We start from the raw sequence: 22,156 nt of genomic DNA on the forward strand, positions 1-22,156 counted from the left end.
TAAACAGCCTTACCTTTATTAAACACTATAAGGCTTAATAAACAGCCTTACCTTTATTAAACACTATAAGGCTTAATAAACAGCCTTACCTTTATTAAACACTATAAGGCTTAATAAACAGCCTTACCTTTATTAAAACACTATAGGGCTTAATAAACAGCCTTACCTTTCTTAAAACACTATAAGGCTTAATAAACAGCCTTACCTTTATTAAAACACTATAAGGCTTAATAAACAGCCTTACCTTTATTAAAACACTATAAGGCTTAATAAACAGCCTTACATTTATTAAAACACTATAAGGCTTAATAAACAGTCTTACCTTTATTAAAACACTATAGGGCTTAATAAACAGCCTTACCTTTATTAAAACACTATAAGGCTTAATAAACAGCCTTACCTTTATTAAACACTCTATAAGCCTAAATAAACTGTCTTACCTGTCTCATCATGGATTTAAAGGCCATCAGTCTCAGCTTCATGGTCAGAATCTCACCAGCCTTCCCAAAACAGAATCCCTGGAGAGAAGACAACCATATATCACAGTCATAGTAAGTAAAACTTCAAGATGCTGTAGAAATACAAGGCGGGCCACTGAACTGCTGTAGGATAGATACAAACCTAATCCCTCCCACATTCTGTGGTAATTTGGTCAGAAAGTGAGAAGTCCGTCTGTCGATCATTCATCCTATTATTTAGCATTAGGTGAGGTGTGTGCTTACCTGTAGGAACATGGTTATGAAGGAGACGACTCCAATGGCGGCGAACATGATAGAGTAGAAGGAGGAGCGTTGTCTAACCAGTTCTTGGTCTTGCTCTGCAAACACCTGAAACATGACAACAACACAAACATGATCATCTGAGGTGATGCTATTTGATGGAATATGACTAATTCAACTTACAGCAATGACTTGGGAGAAGATGAATAAACTTAAATAAATGAGTAAACATTTAATGATGATAACTGGTATTAACTGATATTTAACATACAGCGATGATTTTAGAGAAGATGACAGCGAAGAGAGGCTGCATGCCTCCGTTGATAGTGGCACAGATCACACCAACCACCATATAGGGCCACTCAGGAAGGTTCAGCTTCAACACCTTCAGAAACGACACAGGAGGAACCTCCTCATCCTGGGGATAGAGAGAGAGAGAGAGGGGGGGGGGGGGGGGGGGAGAGAGAGAGAGAGAGAGAGAGAGAGAGAGAGAGAGAGAGAGAGAGAGAGAGAGAGAGAGAAAAGAGAGAGAAAAAGAGAGAGAGAGAGCGAGATAAAAGAAGGAGAGAGAGAAGAGAGAGAGAGAGAGATCATCAGAAACATTCCAAATGGTACACCAATTATGTTCCACAGTGTATCCACTACTGATCCTAGATTTAAATGGGAGTATCCATTCTACCACCTCTAGCTCCATGGCCTTACCTCTTCCTCCTTCTCAGTCTTGTCCTTGTCTCCTTTCTCTGAGCCGATGAAGGATGATCCCTTGGTAGACTTCCTCCTGATGAGGGTGGTCTCTGAGAAAGGCGTCACTGACGCACCCTTCTCCTCCAGAACCTGCTCCTCCACCGCCTCTTCGCCCTCCTCAGAACTCTTAAACGTCTGGAAGAACACAACAGAATATACTATAGAGGAAAATGTGTGTGTATTTGTTCGTTATGTGGCTGTTTCGATAACGTTGTTTCCTAAATGGTGACGTAGATGCAAGATGTGTGAGGAGCGTTTGTGTGTGTTACCTGCATGGTGACCAGTGTGTGGTAGACTCCTTCTTTTTCCATCAGTTGGCTGTGTGTTCCCAGCTCTACAATCTCTCCCTTCTGGAAGCCGGCGATGACATCAGCATTACGGATAGTAGACAGACGATGGGCCACAATGATGGTAGTACGACCCTGTCTCACCTGGTGGGAGGAGGGAGGGAGGGAAGGAGGGAGTGGGAGGGAGGAGTGGGGATGGAGGAGATATGGGGAGAGAAAGGGGGGGGCATAGCAATGTTTAGTAGATGTTGATAAACTGGTGCAAAGGGTGCATGTGTGTGTGTGTGTGTATGTGTGTGTATATATGTGTGCGTGTATGTGCGTGTGTGTGTCTGTGCGTGTATGTGCTTGTATGTGTGTGTGTGTATGTGTGTGTGTGTGTGTCTGTGTGTGTGTGTGTGTCTGTGTGTGTGTGTGCCCTCTACCTTGTCCAAAGCAGCCTGTACGATGGTCTCACTTTCGGCGTCAAGGGCTGAGGTAGCCTCATCCAACAAGAGGATCTTGGGGTTACGTACGAGAGCACGTGCGATAGCGATCCTCTGTTTCTGTCCTCCACTCATCTGGGTCCCTCTGTCTCCAACCAGAGTCTCAAATTTCTGCTCAACAGAAACAATATTATCAATATACTGTAATCAATCATTATCTAGCATGAGTTATAGTACTGCCACTACACACACACAAACAAACACACACACACAGAGACACACACAGACATAGACACAAACACACACACACACACACACATACAGTAACGTACGTCAGGTAGTGTCATGATGAAGTCGTAGGCGTTGGCCTCCCGGGCAGCCTGTTCTATCTCCTGATGAGTCACGTCAGGTCGCCCGTAGCGAATGTTCTCAGCGATGGTGGTAGCAAACAGGATGGGCTCCTGACTGACCACGCCAATCATCTCTCTCAGGAAGCGCACGTTCAGGGAGCGCACGTCATGACCGTCTACATACACCTACAGAACACAGAGGGCATAGTTACAGAACCAATACTGTGTGTGTGTGTGTGTGTGTGTGTGTGTGTGTGTGTTTTCCATGATACTCACTGATCCCTTTTGTGGATCATAGAACCTCTGCAGCAGCTGAACGGTGGTGCTTTTCCCACAGCCGCTACTGCCTACCAGGGCTATGGTCTGGCCACTACGCACCGTTAGAGACATTCCATTCAACACCTACAGAGAGAGACACACAGAAACACCCCATTCAACATCTACAAACATCTACTTGACATCTACATCAACACACACACACACACACAAAGAAGGTAGCACATACTTTGACGTCGGGTCGTGAGGGGTAGGTGAAATGGATGTTGTTAAACTCGATGTTTCCTTTGATGACATCAGGCTTGTGGCCGTGGTCTGAGTAGCTGTTGATGTGGGGTTTCTGAACAGACCGACAACAACAGCAGTGAGGCTTAGAACATAAACATATACAGTTGAAGTCGGAAGTTTACATACACTTAGGTTGGAGTCATTATAACTTGTTTTTCAACCACTCCACAAATTTCTCGTTAACAAACTATAGTTTTGGCAAGTCGGTTAAGACATCTACTTTGTGTATGACACAAGTAATTTTTCCAACAATTGTTTACAGACACATTATTTCACTTATAATTCACTGTATCACAATTCCAGTGGGTCAGAAGTTTACATACACTAAGTTGACTGTGCCTTTAAACAGCTGGTAAAATTCCAGAAAATGATGTCATGGCTTTAGAAGCTTCTGATAGGCTAATTGACATCATTTGAGTCAATTGGAGGTGTACCTGTGGATTTATTTCAAGGCCTACCTTCAAACGCAGTGCCTATTTGCTTGACATCATGGGAAAATCAAAAGAAAATCAGCCAAGACCTCAGAAAAATAATTGTAGACCTCCACAAGTCTGGTTCATCCTTGGGAGCAATTTCCAAATGCCTGAAGGTACCACGTTCATCTGTACAAACTATAGTATGCAAGTATAAACACCATGGGACCACGCAGCCGTCATACCGCTCAGGAAGGAGACACGTTCTGTCTCCTAGAGCTGAACGTACTTTGGTGCGAAAAGTGCAAATCAATCCCAGAACAACAGCAAAGGACCTTGTGAAGATGCTGGTGGAAACAGGTACAAAAGTATCTATATCCACAGTAAAATGAGTCCTATATCGACATAACCTGAAAGGCCGCTTAACAAGGAAGAAGCCACTGCTCCAAAGCCGCCATAAAAAAGCCAGACTACGGTTTGCAACTGCACATGGGGACAAAGATCGTACTCTTTGGAGAAATGTCCTCTGGTCTGATGAAGCAAAAATAGAACTCTTTGGCCATAATGACCATCGTTATGTTTGGAGGAAAAAGGGGGTACCTTGCAAGCCGAAGAACACCATCCCAACCATAAAGCACGGGGGTGACAGCATCATGTGGGGGTGCTTTGTGCAGGAGGGATGGTGCACTTCACAAAATAGATGGCATCATGAGGAAGGAAAATTATGTGGATATATTGAAGCGACATCTCATGACATCAGTCAGGAAGTTAAAGCTTGGTCGCAAATGGGTCTTCCAAATGGAAAATGACCCCAAACATACTTCCAAAGTTGTGGCAAAATGGCTTAAGGTCAACAAAGTCAAGGTATTGGAGTGGCCATCACAAAGCCCTGAGCTCAATCCTATAGAATATTTGTGGGCAGAACTGAAAAAGCGTGTGCGAGCAAGGAGGCCTACAAACCTGACTCAGTTACACCAGCTCTGTCAGGAGGAATGGGCCAAAATTCACCCAACTTATTGTGGGAAGCTTGTGGAAGGCTACCCAAAACGTTTGACCCAAGTTAAACAATTTAAAGGCAATGCTACCAAATACTAATTGAGTGTATGTAAACTTCTGACCCACTGGGAATGTGATGAAATAAATAAAATATGAAATAAATCATTATCTCTACTATTATTCTGACATTTCACATTCTTAAAATAAAGTGGTGATCCTAACTGACCTAAAACAGGGAATCTTTACTAGGATTAAATGTCAGCAATTGTGAAAAACTGAGTTTAAATGTATTTGGCTAAGGTGTATGTAAACTTCCGACCTCAACTGTACGTGTGATCATTCAAAGCAGGCTACCAACTAATACTATTACTGTACACATAAATGATACCATAAAATACTACAGGCCTATTATATTGTCGGTAACAGTTTTTCAACCAATATGGTGCGTGAGAAGAGTATCCTGGTTTATACAGAAGCATCAACACACACAGACACTGAGAGGTCTGGTTTATACAGCAGCATAAATATCCCCTTTTGAAGACTTCCTGTATTCCTGACTGCTCAGTGGGGGAAGATGGTCTGATTCTACTGTGTTAAGCGCTCTACAGAGTCCAAACCGTTTCCCCGTCCACACCATAAACATTATATAAGTAGACAGAAATTCTAGCTTGAATTCGCGTCCCATTCAGAGCAGACCCGAGCTAAAATGGTGGACCGAATCAGAAATGATTGTTTCTGGTGGGAGTGTGGTGGTTGAGGACTGTGAATTGTGCTTTAGCCTCCTGCTCTCTACACCCCTCTATTTTAGCCCCCTCCCTCCACCCTCTCACTTTCCATCAGACCCCGCTGTCTCTATGAGTCCCCTGCCTCTCTCTCCCCTCTTTCTCAGAGGGACAATAGGAGGAAGAGTGTTAGCCAGAGGGCAGGTTTATCTACGTGTGTTAGCTTAGCCCTGTTTATTTACACTAGTTTTCGGGTTACAGAGCATGTGTGTGTGCCTGTCTGTTCCAAGGTGTGTGTGTGTGTGTGTCTCTCTCTCTTTCAGATACCCCTGGGAACCTCACCCTTCCACAGTTTCCCCTTGTTTTTGTCTTTGGTGTGTGTTTGTGTGTGTGTGTGTGTGTGTGTGTTTGTGTGTTTGTGTGTGTGTGTGTGTGTGTGTGTGAGAGAGAGATTGGGGGGAGAGTTAAAAGAATGTAACTTTGATTTTTGTTGATAGTAAAAAGTTAGTATTCCAACACAACATTTTGATGGTCAGGGTATTCATATTCAACCACATTCCTCAGTGTGTATGTACTGTGTGTAAGCATGGTAAGAGCAGGTCTGTCTGTCTGACAATCATGAACCATTAACAAACGCACAGTGAACTAAGCACAGTCCATTCTGCTATAACCACAGTGATGCTTTGCTCTGTGTTGACCCTGATCAGCCCAGACTGTGTGGGTGTGTGTGTGTGTCTGTCTGTGTGAGGAGAGGGTGTGTGTCTCACGTTGTCGATGATGTTGTAGACTTTGTGTGCCGCCCCCCGGGCGCTGGCGAAGGCCTGGACATTAGGAGAAGTCTGTCCCATGGCAAACGCCCCGGTCAACACTGTGAAGAACACCTACAGGACACAAATTAACATCAGTAAGTGTGTGTGTGTGTGTGTGTGTGTGTGTGGACGTGTTTAACTATAGTACACTAAGACAAATTTGTCCAACTGGGGACATTTTGTTAGTCCCCACAAGGTCAAATGCTATTTCTAGTGGGGTTTAGGGTTAAGGATAGCATTAGTGTTAGGGTTAGAATTAGGTTTAGGGTTAGGAGCTAGGGTTAATTTTAGGGTTAGGAGCTAGGGTTAGGTTTAGGGTTAGGGTTAAGGTTAGGTTTTGGGGTTAAGGTTAGGATTAGGTTTAGGATTAGGGTTAGGTTTTGGGGTTAAGTTTAGGATTAGGGTTAGGTTTAGGGTTAGAGGTTAGAGAAAATAGGATTTTGAATGGGACTGAATTGTGTGTCCCCACTAGGTTAGTTATGCAAGACTGTGTGTGTGTATGTGTGTGCGTGTGTGCGTGTGTGAGCGCATGTGTGCGTGTGTACTCACGGTGAGGACAGTTCCAATGGTGTATTCTCCAGATATGATGAGTGTGCTGCCATACCAGAAGGACAGAGCGTAGGACAGGTAGATCATCAGGAAGGTGAAGCCCATAGCTATGTTAGCAGAGATGGCTTTACGGATCCCCATGTTCATAGCATCCTCCAGGTTCTTCTGGTACCTGTGGTACAAAACACCACACACACACACACACATAGGAATTGAAAGAGAGAGAAAAACACAGAGAGAATGAGAGAGAGAGACAGAAAATGAGAGAGAGATACACAGAGAGAGCGAGAATGAGAGAGAGAGAGAGAGAGAGAGAGAGAGAGACTCAGGGAGACAGAGAGAATGAGAGAGAGAGACTCAGAGAAACAGAGAGAATGAGAGAGAGACTCAGAGAGACAGAGAATGAGAGAGAGATACACAGAGAGAATGAGAGAGAGACTCAGAGAGACAGAAATAATGAGAGAGAGATACACAGAGACAGAAAGATGGTATACATATGAAAACAAACCACACTAATCCAATTGTCATCTGCACTGATGGTTTTACACAGAGTGGTGTGGACTGGTCTATCCATGTACAGAACAATAACAACTACTGACTGCTCAGGCTAATGGTCTTCACAGCAGCAACAAGTCCTTTAGGAACATTATCCTGGTGACCTGTCCGTTGCCTTAGTTACCGCTCCATTAACGTTAGCAAAAAGTCTCCATTCTACCCCCCTCTCTCTCTCACACACACCTGGTTATCTCCTTCTGTTGTCCACCGAAGGCGAAGACTGTTCTGACAGAAGAGATCACCTCCTCAGCCACGGCTCCAGCTTTAGCATAAGCACCCTGCTCCAGGCACGTGAAGGATGTCAGTACCTAGAGACACACAACGGAGAAAGAGGAGAAAGGGAGTCAAGAGAGGTGTTTGTGTGTGTTTGTGTCTGTGTGTGTTTGTTTGTGTGTGTGTGTGTGAGTGTGTGTGCACGCTCACGCATGCACGGGTGTGTGTGTGTGTGTGCATGGCCATGTACGTGTGTGTGCGTGCGTGTGTTTGTGTCTGTGCGTGTGTGTGTGTGTGTGAAGCCCACCTTGCTGAATATAAAAGCAGAGAAGCCCAGCACAGGGCTGACAGCCAGGATGACCAGGGTGAGCTTCCATCCTTGGCTGAAGCCGATGATGAAGGCAGCGATGAAGGTGGTGAAGGACTGGATCAACATGCCCACCTTGTCCCCTATCCCCTCGTTGATCTTATAGATGTCACTGTGGAGGGGAGGAAACACATAATAAAACACACACACACACACACACACACACCTACATACAGTGGGGGAAAAAAGTATTTAGTCAGCCACCAATTGTGCAAGTTCTCCCACTTAAAAAGATGAGAGAGGCCTGTAATTTTCATCATAGGTACACGTCAACTATGACAGACAAAATGAGAGAAAAAAATCCAGAAAATCACATTGTAGGATTTTTTATGAATTTATTTGCAAATTAAAAAACTCCAAACACGACGAGTTGAGTTTTTACCAAAAAGTTCTATTTTGGTTTCATCTGACCATATGACATTCTCCCAATCCTCTTCTGGATCATCCAAATGCACTCTAGCAAACTTCAGACGGGCCTGGACATGTACTGGCTTAAGCAGGGGGACACGTCTGGCAATGCAGGATTTGAGTCCCTGGCGGCGTAGTGTGTTACTGATGGTAGGCTTTGTTACTTTGGTCCCAGCTCTCTGCAGGTCATTCACTAGGTCCCCCCGTGTGGTTCTGGGATTTTTGCTCACTGTTCTTGTGATCATTTTGACCCCACAGGGTGAGATCTTGCGTGAAGCCCCAGATCGAGGGATTTTATCAGTGGTTTTGTATGTCTTCCATTTCCTAATAATTGCTCCCACAGTTGATTTCTTCAAACCAAGCTGTGGAGTTTGGAGTGTGACTGTTTGAGGTTGTGGACAGGTGTCTTTTATACTGATAACAAGTTCAAACAGGTGCCATTAATACAGGTAACGAGTGGAGGACAGAGGAGCCTCTTAAAGAAGAAGTTACAGGTCTGTGAGAGCCAGAAATCTTGCTTGTTTGTAGGTGACCAAATACTTATTTTCCACCATAATTTGCAAATAAATTCATTAAAAATCCTACAATGTGATTTTCTGGAGAAAAAAAATCTCAATTTGTCTGTCATAGTTGACGTGTACCTATGATGAAAATTACAGGCCTCTCTCATCTTTTTAAGTGGGAGAACTTGCACAATTGGTGGCTGACTAAATACTTTTTTCCCCCACTGTACACACACACATACACACACATACACATATACACACCCACATGTGCACACGCACCATATTTGATTGAACAGGGCTGTTTAAACCCCAAAGCTACATCCAGACGGTATCAATGTAAAAAAAAAACACCCTCACTCTATAAAAGCCAATCCATTCCTATAGGTAGTTTACTCACTCTGTTAGGCGTGTGTTGAGTTCTCCCGTCTCGTTGACGTCGAACCAGCCGATCTCCTGCTGCATGATGCAGTGGAAGAAGAGCTTCCTGAGGCGCTTGACCTGCCTGCCTGCCGCCAGTGTCCAGAAGGCCACCTGCATGTAGGCTGCTACCAACACCACCGCACCTATTATAGAGTAGTACACAGTAAATTTTGAAGTGTTAAAGTAACACTTAAAGAGTTAAATTTAACACTATTTCTGAGTGTATATGGTCCCACCCTGAAATAGTGTTAATTTGACTCTTTTCATAGTGTTAACATTTTAGAGTTAAATTAACTCTAAATAGAGTAAAAATTTAACACTCGCTTACACTGAATAGTGTTATTTTAATTTTACACTAAAGGTTAAATAACACTGGAGAGTGTAAATATTACCCTTGGAAGAGTTAATCATTTACTCTTCTAAAATAACAAATCAACTCTGATTGAGTTTGATTCCAGTCCAGTTTAACACTGCATGGAGTTGACACTCAAGGTTAAAATAACTCTGATAAGTGTTGATGTTACACACTATTGTGTTGATAATTGACTATCTTGCAGTGAAAAACAAGCTCAAATAGAGTCAAATTCTAACACCGTATAGTGTCACGGAAATAAATCTCAGCAGTATTCATTTTACACTTTTTTAGTGTCAAATTACACCAAATACTCCATTAAGTGAGTAAAAATCACAACTTACCACAAAATAATGCATTTCAAATTTTTATTAACAGCTCAACTATGTCAGGCTAAAATATATTAAGAATACAAATCCCTTTTTAAAACATTGACCTTAGGTTTCCATAAAATGGCAATAGGGAACAACATACAAGGAGGAATCTGTCGTTCCATACTTCATTTGAACATCAAAAGGTTTAAAGTAACACAGTTCAGTAATGTTGATCACCTTTTGAACCCTGTCTGGATGCATCCTGACCTTAAAGGCATAGTAATGGTAATCAAAACACACTGTTTCCATCAGTTTTCCACAGAGCAATACACAGTCATCTTTCACAGCAATAATTTTGATTTTACAAAATACAGGCATCTCAAATGCTACCTCAGTACAGATAATGAAGTCACGGCGGTACTCTGTACCATGATGTTTGATCCACTTGGCAGAAAACACACTGGTAGACAATACAGACCCAAATTTTAAAGCAATCTCGGGACCTTCTTTGAGCTCACTAAGTGTTACCATCTTCCCCGAACCTAAAGTTAATCTTTCCTTGCTAAAGGACTCTCGATACATTGCCATACAACTTTGGTGCTTTTTGGCTAATGTTTTTGTTACATTTTTAAAGCTTTTTAATTGCTTCTTAAAAAAATTATGTTTAGCTTCATAACGCATGCACCACATGTGCAGAACTGGGCCGATGTTTTTTATATTACGAGGGTAATGAATCATGAAGTGATGCTTTGGTAAGAGATTGATTGCAGGAAACAACTGCTTGAAGAGCTGATGATGATCAATGATTAAATGTTTGAGGTAAATGGTCATGCCTTCTGTAAGGACTGGGGAAAATACAATGTTAACAATGTGTAGAAGCAAAAGTAGAAGATGCCAGTGCTGGTCATCTGACTGTATTAAATCACCAAATAGCAAAGGCATATTACGTAATAAGCACCAAGACTGTATAGCATTCAACCCCAAATCATTACTTCCATCAAACAACTTTACTCTAGGTGGACGGTTTCGCTGCTGATTGTATCCATAGTCAAAAGCATGTATTCTACCAGCCAGTTGTTCAGCATTTAGGAAGTTTTCCTTAATGTACTGCAGGACAAGTTTGACTTCAAACTGAGCAACTCCTTCTAAAATATCGTGCATTATATCTACAGAAAAATTGTTGGCTGTATTAAAATACTGTAGTGAATTCAGCAGACAAATGCGTTTGACACCATAGATATGAGGTAGTGTAGGATCTGTTTGTAAAGTTTGACAGTGCAGTTTGTGCATCTCGATAGTTCGTAGTACAACTTTTGGATCATCTTCACAGAACACAGTTTGAAAACAATCTTTCTCAAGGAGACAGAAACGACAACAATACCTTGCCCCAAATGACTCCACAAAGCCAAATAAACCATGCAACCCAAGATTATCACCAGTGACCTGAACTATGGTACCGTGAATCACATCTTTCAATCTGGGAACTTTAAGTCCCTCTGTCTCGAGTACTTTAAGATCACTGACAAGTGGCTCAAGTATCAAATTAAAACCATAACGCTTGATGTCCTGCGCATGGAAAAGAGCACCCAAATGAATATTTATCAATGATGAATTAAAGATTGGGGGAAAATTCCTTAATGTAAAGTATATAGCACCTAATTTGTGTATACCCTTTTTAGACCCCAAGGGGTTTGCTGTTTCAAAGTCGTCATAAAATAGCTGGATCTGTATGGCATCTTTTTCTATAGAGAATAAGGGACTTTTTTTAAAATAGGCGGCATCTCTCAAGTCTGCATACACACCTTCCTTGGGCATGTGCCTGGGCTTGAACATGTCTGCAAGTTCTGGGTTTTGAAAAATGGCCTTTAGTGTTTCTAAAATAGGAATATATGCAAACTTGTCAGTTACAACGACCTGATCGTATGTCCCAGTTGTTTTGTTTCTTCTGCTGTCAAATCTTGTGCCAAGCACCTTTTCAACAGGTTCTACGATTCCCCATTTCTCTTTGAAGTGTTTATTTCGTTTAGCTTCTGAATTTAAGGGTGTGAAAGGGTTTTCCAACTTTTGCAAAGATTGTTCTATTCTGTTCTTATTTTCAGTTTCCTGTGGAGATAAGCACTGCAAAGCTGCATCTGTAGCTTGACTTTGAATCTCAAAAAACACTTCTTCCATGGAGGAAACAAAACTATTTACAGTAGATTGACTTAATCCAGCTGCTTTTAGTTGTGCAACAGCAGAGGCACACATATCTAGAGTGCTCCTGTTGGACTTTTTCAACAGAGTAGATGTGGCTACCTCGTGTTCATTAACTGTCCGTGACGTTGTAGCTGTCTCCTCTACATTAGTGGTCACTGCCTCTCCAATGCTGCTTAAATAAACATCAGGGTCAACCTGTTGGTCAATATACTCAGTGTGTTTTGTGTTTAAATGTTTCCTAAAACCAGAAAACGTACCAAACGCACAGCCACATCCAGTCTGAGCACATTTAAGCCGGAGATTTTTTCCAGGCAAGTAACCGTGAACTAATCGTAAATGCCTAACAAGCATATTTGAACTCGATAACTCAGCCTGACAAACAAAACACTTCATGTTCGAGGAGAAACTTCAAGCACTAATGAAGTAACCTCGCCCTGATTTCAGCAACACGAGGGCTCTCTTTGACCTTGCCAGCATCGATGCTGTACACTGTAGTTTGGATGAAAGTGTACATGTTGTGGAGCATGGTGTTGTAGGATGTGCCAAACACAAAATGTGCCTTAAATAGTTCGTCAAAAGCAACAAGAGAAGAGGTTGACCTGCAAGGTATGGCATTCTTGTCGATAATGATGAAGAACTGGTGGATTGCATTCTTCTTAACTCCAACAGCTAGGAGATAGGGCTGAGCGCTAGTAGTGATGGCATCGAGATGCTCTTGAATGTTTGTTCCGGTCTGCGAAGACAAATGAGGGAAAACTGTAGTTAATGGCCAAGTAGTTGTAGAATATGCAGAAAGAGCCAATACACTACTCTTATTGAATATGAATATTGAATGAATACTTGTAGCCTAATATTAGGTGTTCATACCACAAATTAGAAAAAATACAAACCTTCTTGAATACCACAAGATGTTTCTCTGCTTGGGATGCGGAAACCTTTCCTGGTCTCTTCCGACCCTGAGCGGAGGGTGGAATCAGGTGTATAAGCAGTAAAACCGATGACAGATCACTGTCCCAACCTGTAACAACACAAGTTCAATGTTAACACACTTCAGTTACGTTGTTTTCTTTACAAAAGACCCCCCAGACAGACAGCAGTTCTACATCACAAGAAGTTCTCTAACTAAAACATCCACAGGGCTGAGTCAAATCTCAAAAGTTTTGTTCAATATACTGCTACAGAACGTACTCGTAAATCTTTCACAGATCCAGCTTCTTAGTATTATGTTGATATTTAAATGTTTACACATAATGTTGATATTGCAATACAACACAAAAGGTAGGCTTACAAGCATCTTACCAAAGTCAACATCCAATTCAGTGCCATCCTCAGGAGGATCAGCTGCCAGCAAGAGTTCTTCAAGCTCACTTGTGGATGGAAGCTTTCTGCATTGTTTGATGATCTTTTTCTTGAACGTGACCGGCCACCTTTCCAGAAGCTTGCTTGAGGTATCCTCTCCGAACATTAGAACAAAATCCTGTTCAACCTGGAGTGGGGTGGTGTTGGTGACAATTTCAGTTATTTGACAGCCAATCAAATTGTATTGCGTGCTAGTTTAGCTAGCTAGTATCACTACAATGTCTTACAAAACAATTCACTTGTCATAGTATTTTCAAAATAACATAATTACCAAGCTTTTGACGTCTTTAAAACGTGGAAACTCAGACAGTATGTTGCTTGACTGCTGGGGGTCGAGGATCATTTTGCGGCGATACACAAACGTCAGTTCCATTTTCTTCTTGATTGTGTCTGCATCAGCAGAATGTTTCATCAGTGAGATTGCTTTGTTGCACTCATCATCAGTCAGGGCAGTCTCTGGAACAAACTGGGATTCTCGTCTGACAGTCGGTCCTCCAGACATGTCTTCACCAGTTGATCCTTTGGCTGATTCTACACAACACGGGAAAATTTCAATCATGTCAAAAGTTTTAGTAGCCTGGCTAACTTTTAAAGGAAGTACTCCACTGTAAAATATACTTTTTGAGCTGTAAACTAAATGATATGAATGATATGTTTGATGCTAGGGAGTGTGGCAAGCTGGTTTAGCCAAGGCCAAATGGGAAGAAGGCCAAATTACAGGTGTTGGCCATCTGAGGGGCAGAGGACAGCAAAGGGGGGGGGTGGTTACATGATATATATGAATGTATATGGAGCGTGATAAAAAGGTGACCTTGAAATTGTGGCGTTAATGGCGACGCAAGGAAAAAATTTGGGTGCACCTACATTTTGTGCTGGTGCACCTAAATAAAAAAGTTAGGCGCACAAGTGCAACCAAGACAAAAAGTTAGTGTGGAGCCCTGCATCAATGCTGGTGTTAATATTGACATTATTTCTTCACAATTTATGAAATCTGCAGTTTGTGGGTTGAAAAATGTATGAAAATGCCATCTACTGGTTTAAATCACCCTAAAGTTTGCAAGGCCAGTTTGCCAGGGGTTGCCTCGACCAGTCAGTGTCGAGGCAACCCCCCCTTATGTCACAGTCCTTTGTAGGTCTCTGATGCATATTTTCTTTAAATTTGCTAAGAGGGAGGGAGCTAGCAGAATTGAAGGATGTAGTTACACATTATACTATATGTCTGAGAAATAGTGCAACAAATGCAATTATTGATCTAGCAACTGTTTTGTTCCATACATTTTCCAGTATTACCTCCGAATGATGATCGCCTGTCTTTGGCGGTGCCTCTCTGAATAGTTTTAATCCTCCAGGCCAAGTACCCAGTTCCACTCTCGCCATCATAATAATGCTCCTTGAAGGATGAAAGGATAACAAAAATGGATACTTCATTGAAAACAACATGGTCTGGTAGGATTCAAAAACTTCCAATAGCATTTAACATTACAACTATTACTGTGTGCAACTCACATAGCCATTCTTAGAGAATGGGTCACTGAGGTACGGGAATAAGGTCACTATTCCTTTGGCATACATTTCTTTCACCTGTCTGGGTGGAGATGTACTGCAAAATTGAAGAAGAAAGGATTGTGCAGTCATATTCACTTAGATTCAGATTTAGATTTACAGATTGAGAACACAAGGACTATTAACAAATTACCCATTCTTTTCTGTCATGTCAGCTGCCAGCATGTTCACCATTTTGCGTCTTGTTTCATCCGTCAAGGACTTGGTTCGGTTGTATTCATTTATTATACGTTCCCCACCGGTTTTGTTGGTAAGAGCTGATTCCACCAACTTAAAACAAAATGCATAACAATTCTGCATGTTATGTCCACTGCAAATAAACTGGAAATAAACTAATATGATGTCAGAGGATGTCCCGATCCAATCTCAAAGATTGCAAGTGCTACAAAAATCCAATGAAAAAGCCAATAATGGTAAGAAACTCCCTCCAGACAGCGACAATAACTTGAATGTACTCGAAGTGTGCACTGTATTATCAATAAATAAATAAAAGTATCTGATCAGGACTCAATATCAGCAGATACTTTTTTTAATCGGATAGGGCGCTTAAAAAAACTTGATCGGGACATCCCTAATCAGGACTTCAAAAATGTTTTGAAACCATGTAATTTACAATGTATATTAATGTAATTTTAATTCTCTGAGAACAGATTCAAGAACAGAATTTAAAATGTCAGAATTGTCTTACTTGCTTGCCTTCTGTATCCAGCCTCTGGCGTTTTCTGGAGGGGCTATCTGAAATAATGACTGTATCCTCAGAGTCCAAGGTATCAAGGGATGATGGTTGGGATTGCTCAGAAGAGGCCACCATGGAGACAGATTCTAACCATGATTTTTAGAAGAAAAAGAATTATATATAGTTCCCTCATAATCTAAGACACTTATTTAATAGACACCATGAACTTCATAAAACAAAGAAATAACGTATTCATTAATTAGTCTAATTAACTGAAACAAACCTGAGTCATATTTGATGGTTAGCACCCCAGTTGAGGGATCCTTTATAATATCCTCAAAAACATCATCATCCAATTCAGTCCCTGAACTGTCAACAATTTTCACACCTTCTGTTACAGCTGGGACACCAAACTTTGCAAATGCTAGAAAAAACAGGGATAAAAGCTTGTGTAAACAAAAGTAAATCATTATTTATATAATAATTTCACTGTGTACACCTACCTTACCCTATAAAATAGGTTTTAAACAAACACTATTAAGTGATTAAAATGTTTTTTTTTGTAGCATCATAACTATACCTTAAGCAATGCATCCACAATTAAAGTGTAGTTACCAAGGGCAAAACAGAAGAAATTTAGACGTACAAAAATGGACCAGTTCCAAAAACCTGAGAACTTAACATGTCCCATCATTTTAGGAATATTCCAGTATATCAATTTTAAACAGCTAAATTCAGACAGTTATTACTAACATTGTCAAATTCTTACCTGCAATCAAAAAGTCTTTCAGATTTGGCTCAGTTATTCTGACAAATTTTTGGACATCTCCAAGTTTAGCTTTAAGCAGCATGCTCCCTGCAAATAGTATCAGTACAATTTCTCACAGTTAAAAAGTTGATGGTCTTATTTTAGCAGTATTTCCTCAAATATAAGAAAAAATATTGTTTCAAGCCACCAAAGTGCTGAGAAATGATCAGCACTTTTGCAGAAATGGCCAGTTAAATTGAAGTTACTGTCAAACACATTAAAAAGGATAACGTCTGATTTTCATCCTTGTAACATTAATGTTACCGCCTTGCCCGCACAATTACTGCAATTGTTGGGTCTTGGTATATTATAGAGTGTGGTCTAGACCTACTCTGTCTGTAAAGTGTCTTGAGATAACTCTTGTTATGATTTGACAATATAAATAACATTGAATTGAATAATGTTAGCTAAACGTTACACCATAAGTGTGTGCTAAGATAGTGCTTAAGTATTTTAACAGTACTGCTGCTGCTTTGAAACCCGAAAGTCATTTTGTATAATATCCAGGAAAAAAATAAAGGCACACCGCTTAAGCAGTGTCCAAGGTTAATGTCTACCCGCCGTTAACATAATAAATCCATGCCACCCGCACATAGTTAGCCAGTCAAGCTAACGTAGCTAACTGTAGCTAGTTTAGCCAACTCCCCTTAGTCTTTGCTATGTTCCTGTAATATCTGAACGTTAACAAGAAGTACACAATCCCCCCTCCACGTTGTATTAACATAACTTACAATAAATCGGGCTGACATTGTCTAGTTTGAACGTTATGTTCGTCAGTTAATGTTAATTAACGTTAGCTTAATACTGCTGGCACATGGACTGGACAGAAGTCAGTCACAACATGTTAACGTTAGCCTTTTTAAAATTCGACATTTTAAGACCTAAAACCAACTAGAGTGCACTGTTAGCAACGATATAAAGTAATTCTTAAATGCTGCTTCTGTTAAAATGACAAATAATGTGTGTATAGTCGCTTAGGAGAAACTTACCGCAGTCATTCCACATGAAGAAAATGGCGCCGTGAAAATGTGTGGTCCGTTTGAGTCGAGTCGTAGGTGGGCGGAGCTTTCCAGAGTACGTCTGACACTGCGTCTTTTAACAACGTACTTTTTCACCAACACTGGGCGGTATCTTACTCCAACTGTTGTAGTAATAACTCTGTAAGAGTCAATGTACTTTGACACTGCATATTTAACACTATGGAATTTACTGTGTAGATAGCATGGCTGAAACACACAGACATACAGCTGGTCAATACACACACATCTGGACACACACAACCTTAATGATGGTTTGTAGATAACTGGGACATAGGGGCACAGTTTAGCGAATAATGACATTGTAAACATAACGGTGACACAGGGCATTACGTGACAGTGCACATACTGTATGTGTGTTTACATTACGCAGGTGAATCTATACGTATATATCTATACAAAATACCATCCATTATGGAGTAAATAGCAAGGGTACAGAGACACAAAGTCAGAGAGGTAAAGGTGATCTCCTGAATATGCCATTTGGCATTAACATTTATTTTATAGTTAAGTAGCTCCTTATCCTGGACCGGATCTTTAAATTCTGAGGCTCTGTATCCGTTCACATATCTAAAATATGTAAAATCGGCGTGTTTCAACGTTCTGTGGTTAAAAATAAAAGAAGGTCCTAAAAAATCCTACCCTATGACATCATTGAGTAGAATTAAAAGTTTTCAAAACCTGCAACGAGTTTCAAGCCAGGGGGAGTGCATTTTCCAGCACCCAGTGTCACCGCGAATCTCATAGTTTGAAAATCACAATTTTGAAAATGTCTTTACTTTTAATGACATCATAATTTTTAAAGACCTTTCATCTTGTATTTTTAACCACAGGACATAGAAACACCGTTTCCACATTTGTAGACCCTGGTATGGTGCTGGAGATAATGAATATGAGGTTGAAAAGTGGTGGAATTTCCCTTTAACTATGCAGTTCACTCTGTCTACGTTCTGAAAATAGATTAAGTCCAAGTTCCCGCGATATACTGTGAGAATTTGCGGACTCACCGATACGGATCCTCAGAAATGAATCCGGTCAAAGATCAGGAGCTACTCCTTTCTTGGTAAAATGAAATATCATCTTATACTCACCCAGTCATTTCCTCTCCCAGAGTGGTGTTGAAAACAGGGAAAGTGATGTCTAGAGCAGGAAAAGATGTGACAGTTAGACAGTTAAAGGGCAATTCCGCCACTTTTCAACCTCATATTCATTATCTCCAGCACCAAACCAGTGTCTATATATGTGAAAACAGAACGTTTCTATGATCTGTGGTTAAAAGATAAGAAGAAAGGTCCTAAGAAAAGCTTCTCTGTGACATCACAGTGATTTTCAAAACCTCCAACGAGTTTCTAGCCAGAGGGAAGGTAATTTTCTTGATCCCCATGTCACCACGAATCTCATAGTGTTTGAAAATCACTGTTTTAAAAATGTTGTGACTTTTGATGATGTTATCAGGTATAACTATTTAACTTTATATTTTTTCTACAAAATGTCGTTTTCACGTGTAGACACTGGTATTGTGTTGGAGAAAATGAAAATGAGGTTGAAAAGTGGTGGAGTTGCCCTTTAAGAGTGTGTGTGTGTGTTTGTATGCGTGCATGCTTGTGTGTGTGTTTGTGTGCATGCTTGTGTGTGTGTGTGTGTGTGTAGGGACTGACTCACTGGTGAAGTTATTCTGTGTCTGTATGGAGTCTCTTATGAAGCTGTCAGTCATGTCCCCAAAGACGATATACATGAGAGGAAGGACCGTTCCATTGACAATGGCCATGATGGTCCCCAGCACCATCATCAACCTGTCCCAACCATCAGCAAACCTGAACTATAGAGGGATGGGGGAGGAGGAGCGAGAGTGAGGGGCAGGGTGGGGATATGAGGAAAGTGAGAGATTGGGAAGGAGAGAGAGAAAGGGAGTAAGAATTAAAGAGGGGGAAAGATGAGTGGAGAGGAAAAGGGAGAAAGATGGACAGATGAGCAGAGAGAGAAAGAGAACATATGAAGGTAATAAATACTCTGGGTCAGTGGAGGCTCCTCAGAAGGATAGGACCATCCTCCTCAGTGAATTTCATAAAAATAGAAATTGTAAAAAATTAAAAAAGTTATCCTTTTTAGATAGAAATATACTAAATATAATCACGTCACCAAATAATTGATTAAAACACACTATTTTGCAAAGAAGGGCTACAGTAGCCTCAACAGCACTCTGTAGGGTAGCACCATGTTATAGCCGGAGGACAGCTAGCTTCCGTCCTCCTCTGGGTACATTGACTTCAATACAAAACCTAGGAGGCTCATGGTTCTCAGCCCCTTCCATAGACTTACACAGTAATTATGACAACTTCCGGAGGACGTCCTCCAGCCTATCAGAGCTCTTTCAGCATGAACTGAAATGTTGTCCACCCAATCAAAGGATCAGAGAATTAATCTAGTACTGAAAGCATAAGCTACAGCTAGCTGGCACTGCAGTGCATAAAATGTGGTGAGTAGTTGTCTCAAAGAGAGAGAAAGACAATAGTTGAACAGTTTTGAACAAATTAATTTCTTCCAAAATTAAGGAGAAGCAAGAGAGAAATATAGAGAGAGTCCTTTTTTTTCACTTTCAGTTTCACTTACTTGGCTAGCAAATGCAGCTAGCTAGTTTAGCTTACTGAAACACCCTGCTCAAATAGAGGGATGCTATGTTAGCTAGCTGGCTATGACTTTCCAACACAACACTGGAACTCTTCCAAGTCAAGGTAAGCTTTTGGTATTACTAATTTATTGCCACCAGGGCCCGCCGGTGTAACTGCTTACTGACTGTACACTGTAACGTTACTGCATGATTGTTGCGGGTTTACTAACGCGTTAGTTCTAAAAGCTATGCTGACTATGACGTTACATTAGCTAATACGGTGACAATGATGTAGGCTGTGTGTAGCGGTTTGGATTGGAAAGGTTTTTTCGCCTGGTCACATACAACTGATGTGTTGTGCATTTAAGTCCACAAGCGAAGGGAAGAGGTGAGAGGAGGAGAGCGCATAGATGCGACAAGGAATACAACGTGGCTGCTATGAAAGTGAACTGCGTGATCAAGGGTGTATTCATTCCGCCAATTCTGTTGAAAAACATTTCTTAAACGGAAGCAAACGGAACAAAACGGGGATAAACATACCTGAGTTTGTCCAATACAAACTACTGTTTGTAATTGTTGGACTACTGATTACACCCTATATCAGCTAGATGCAGGCAAGAGTGTGCAAGGCGGTATTGAATGTCACTGTCTGTCCATGTGTCATTGTCTGTGAACTCAAATTTGTCTCTCGACCTGTGTGCACCTACGAGGGAAAATTAGAGTATCATGTAGTAGCCTAAACCTATTGCTGTTACATTGAACTGAGTGAATGGAATATGAATGAGTCATCCAATATGCTGTAATAGAAATAAGACCATGCTCATTAAAAAAAAAATCCTCCCTCATCTTAAACGGCACTGACCACCACTGCTCTGGGTCATTGTGTATGTAGAGCTCCAGTATGTTTCTCCAGTACTATAGGCTCCTAACCAGAGGAAAGTCAACCTTCAGCTATTCTACTGGCCCAGCAGGGGACCAGAGGAAACAGACCACTCCCCAACTCCCCCTATTTCCACACTCATGTCTGATCTGGGCTCCAACTTTACAAGCATGCATGCACGTTGCTGCACATGTTCACACGCAGGCACAAAGTCACACACACACACACCTTCACATAACCCCCCACCCAACCACACACACACACACACACAAAGACTACCTCTGGGCCCTGATAATAAATACTCTACAATGTGTAAAGCTGGAGAGGTATGTGATAGGCTACTCACCAGAGCTATGGCGCCAATCATCGGCATCTTTGGCTCTTTCTCCTTTTCCTTCTTCTTCCCTTCATCTTTATCCTCACTAGAAAATACAGAATATGTACAACATCATTTTATAAATCATTTTTATATAATAATCTTTCAATTGTAATAAGGGCAGATGAAGTTATTCAGTTATTGAGTTATTTAACTCAGGGACTAGACTGTAATTCCGATTACAGTATGAAGGAATAATAACACAAACCAATATTATACTGACTGTAGAAACAATTGTTGACAAAATACAAATACCCAAAGACAACATTCTCAGCATAGCACCTAAATATTTACCCAATGTCTCCGTTTTGCTCAATCTTGGCTTTGGCCACGGCTATCTCATCCTTCTTGCCCATGTCTGGGTGCTATGGCATGTAGGAGACAGACAGACAGGTACAACCGTACAGGTGAGATCGCAAATACATATAACGGTTAGATATTTAACCGTCCTCAAGAGTCTGGGGAAAGACAAACTTTGACACCTGCAATAAAGTATTTAACCGGCTAACCCAAAGGCTAAACTCAGCACAGGCGTGCGTGCGAATTCATTGTTTAAATGAAAACGAACTGGTTGCCTGAGACTGACTCCGGGTCATAACATCTTGACCACATAACTAGAATGAGATTATATTTCTATGGTCTTGACTGGGAAGTAAATTAAGACCCTCAATATTCCCCAGAAGCCAAGTCTACTTCATATTTATTAAGCCTACTTTTGAAATAAATAGTTTTGTAATATAGGCTATAGTCTAGACTTGTCTTGTAGGGTTTTAGAAATAGCAGTTTACATTACAAAGTGTAACGGAAGATCCGGTCGAGCGCATTAAAAATACATAATGGTTGTTGTTAGATAAACTCACCGCTTCTTTCCCGCCACTCCGCACAGGACCTCTCTCTTCCCTCGATTCTATTTTTGACACTAGTTGGTCCGCTATCGGTG

At 41.1% G+C, this 22,156-nt stretch overlaps 2 protein-coding genes across 3 annotated transcripts in view; both read right to left on the reverse strand.

The window, feature by feature from the left end:
* LOC311139859 (ATP-dependent translocase ABCB1-like) overlaps nucleotides 1-22,156 on the reverse strand; it is a 29,436-nt gene extending 7,280 nt beyond the window's left edge. Inside the window, exons 1-19 of one of the 2 annotated variants that reach the window (XM_084174838.1) lie at nucleotides 22,077-22,156; nucleotides 21,511-21,581; nucleotides 21,187-21,262; nucleotides 19,015-19,171; nucleotides 18,444-18,492; nucleotides 9,025-9,216; nucleotides 7,654-7,825; nucleotides 7,317-7,441; nucleotides 6,579-6,750; nucleotides 5,988-6,101; nucleotides 3,031-3,141; nucleotides 2,802-2,927; nucleotides 2,508-2,711; nucleotides 2,176-2,346; nucleotides 1,733-1,894; nucleotides 1,422-1,598; nucleotides 991-1,137; nucleotides 723-827; nucleotides 441-518 (exon numbers count right to left, since the gene is read on the reverse strand). In XM_084174838.1, the coding sequence (XP_084030964.1) occupies nucleotides 441-518; nucleotides 723-827; nucleotides 991-1,137; nucleotides 1,422-1,598; nucleotides 1,733-1,894; nucleotides 2,176-2,346; nucleotides 2,508-2,711; nucleotides 2,802-2,927; nucleotides 3,031-3,141; nucleotides 5,988-6,101; nucleotides 6,579-6,750; nucleotides 7,317-7,441; nucleotides 7,654-7,825; nucleotides 9,025-9,216; nucleotides 18,444-18,492; nucleotides 19,015-19,171; nucleotides 21,187-21,262; nucleotides 21,511-21,572 (2,400 nt within the window). In that variant the 5' untranslated portion in view covers nucleotides 21,573-21,581; nucleotides 22,077-22,156. Of the gene's footprint in view, nucleotides 1-440; nucleotides 519-722; nucleotides 828-990; nucleotides 1,138-1,421; nucleotides 1,599-1,732; nucleotides 1,895-2,175; nucleotides 2,347-2,507; nucleotides 2,712-2,801; nucleotides 2,928-3,030; nucleotides 3,142-5,987; nucleotides 6,102-6,578; nucleotides 6,751-7,316; nucleotides 7,442-7,653; nucleotides 7,826-9,024; nucleotides 9,217-12,508; nucleotides 12,526-18,443; nucleotides 18,493-19,014; nucleotides 19,172-21,186; nucleotides 21,263-21,510; nucleotides 21,582-22,076 lie in introns of those variants that run through there. The other variant, XM_084174837.1, reaches the window with a different exon arrangement.
* LOC311139221 (uncharacterized protein) lies at nucleotides 12,915-17,536 on the reverse strand (the record flags this gene model as incomplete). Its single annotated transcript, XM_084174126.1, has 9 exons — nucleotides 17,305-17,536; nucleotides 16,277-16,363; nucleotides 15,791-15,931; nucleotides 15,520-15,653; nucleotides 14,965-15,101; nucleotides 14,775-14,868; nucleotides 14,559-14,658; nucleotides 13,577-13,799; nucleotides 12,915-12,927 (listed from the first exon to the last, which is right to left on the reverse strand). The coding sequence occupies exons 1-9, from the start codon at nucleotides 17,318-17,320 to the stop codon at nucleotides 12,915-12,917; spliced, it is 945 nt and encodes a 314-aa protein (XP_084030252.1). The 5' UTR covers nucleotides 17,321-17,536.

The sequence above is a fragment of the Coregonus lavaretus genome (assembly GCF_964263955.1).
Source record: "Coregonus lavaretus genome assembly, chromosome: 13".
NCBI lineage: Eukaryota > Metazoa > Chordata > Actinopteri > Salmoniformes > Salmonidae > Coregonus > Coregonus lavaretus.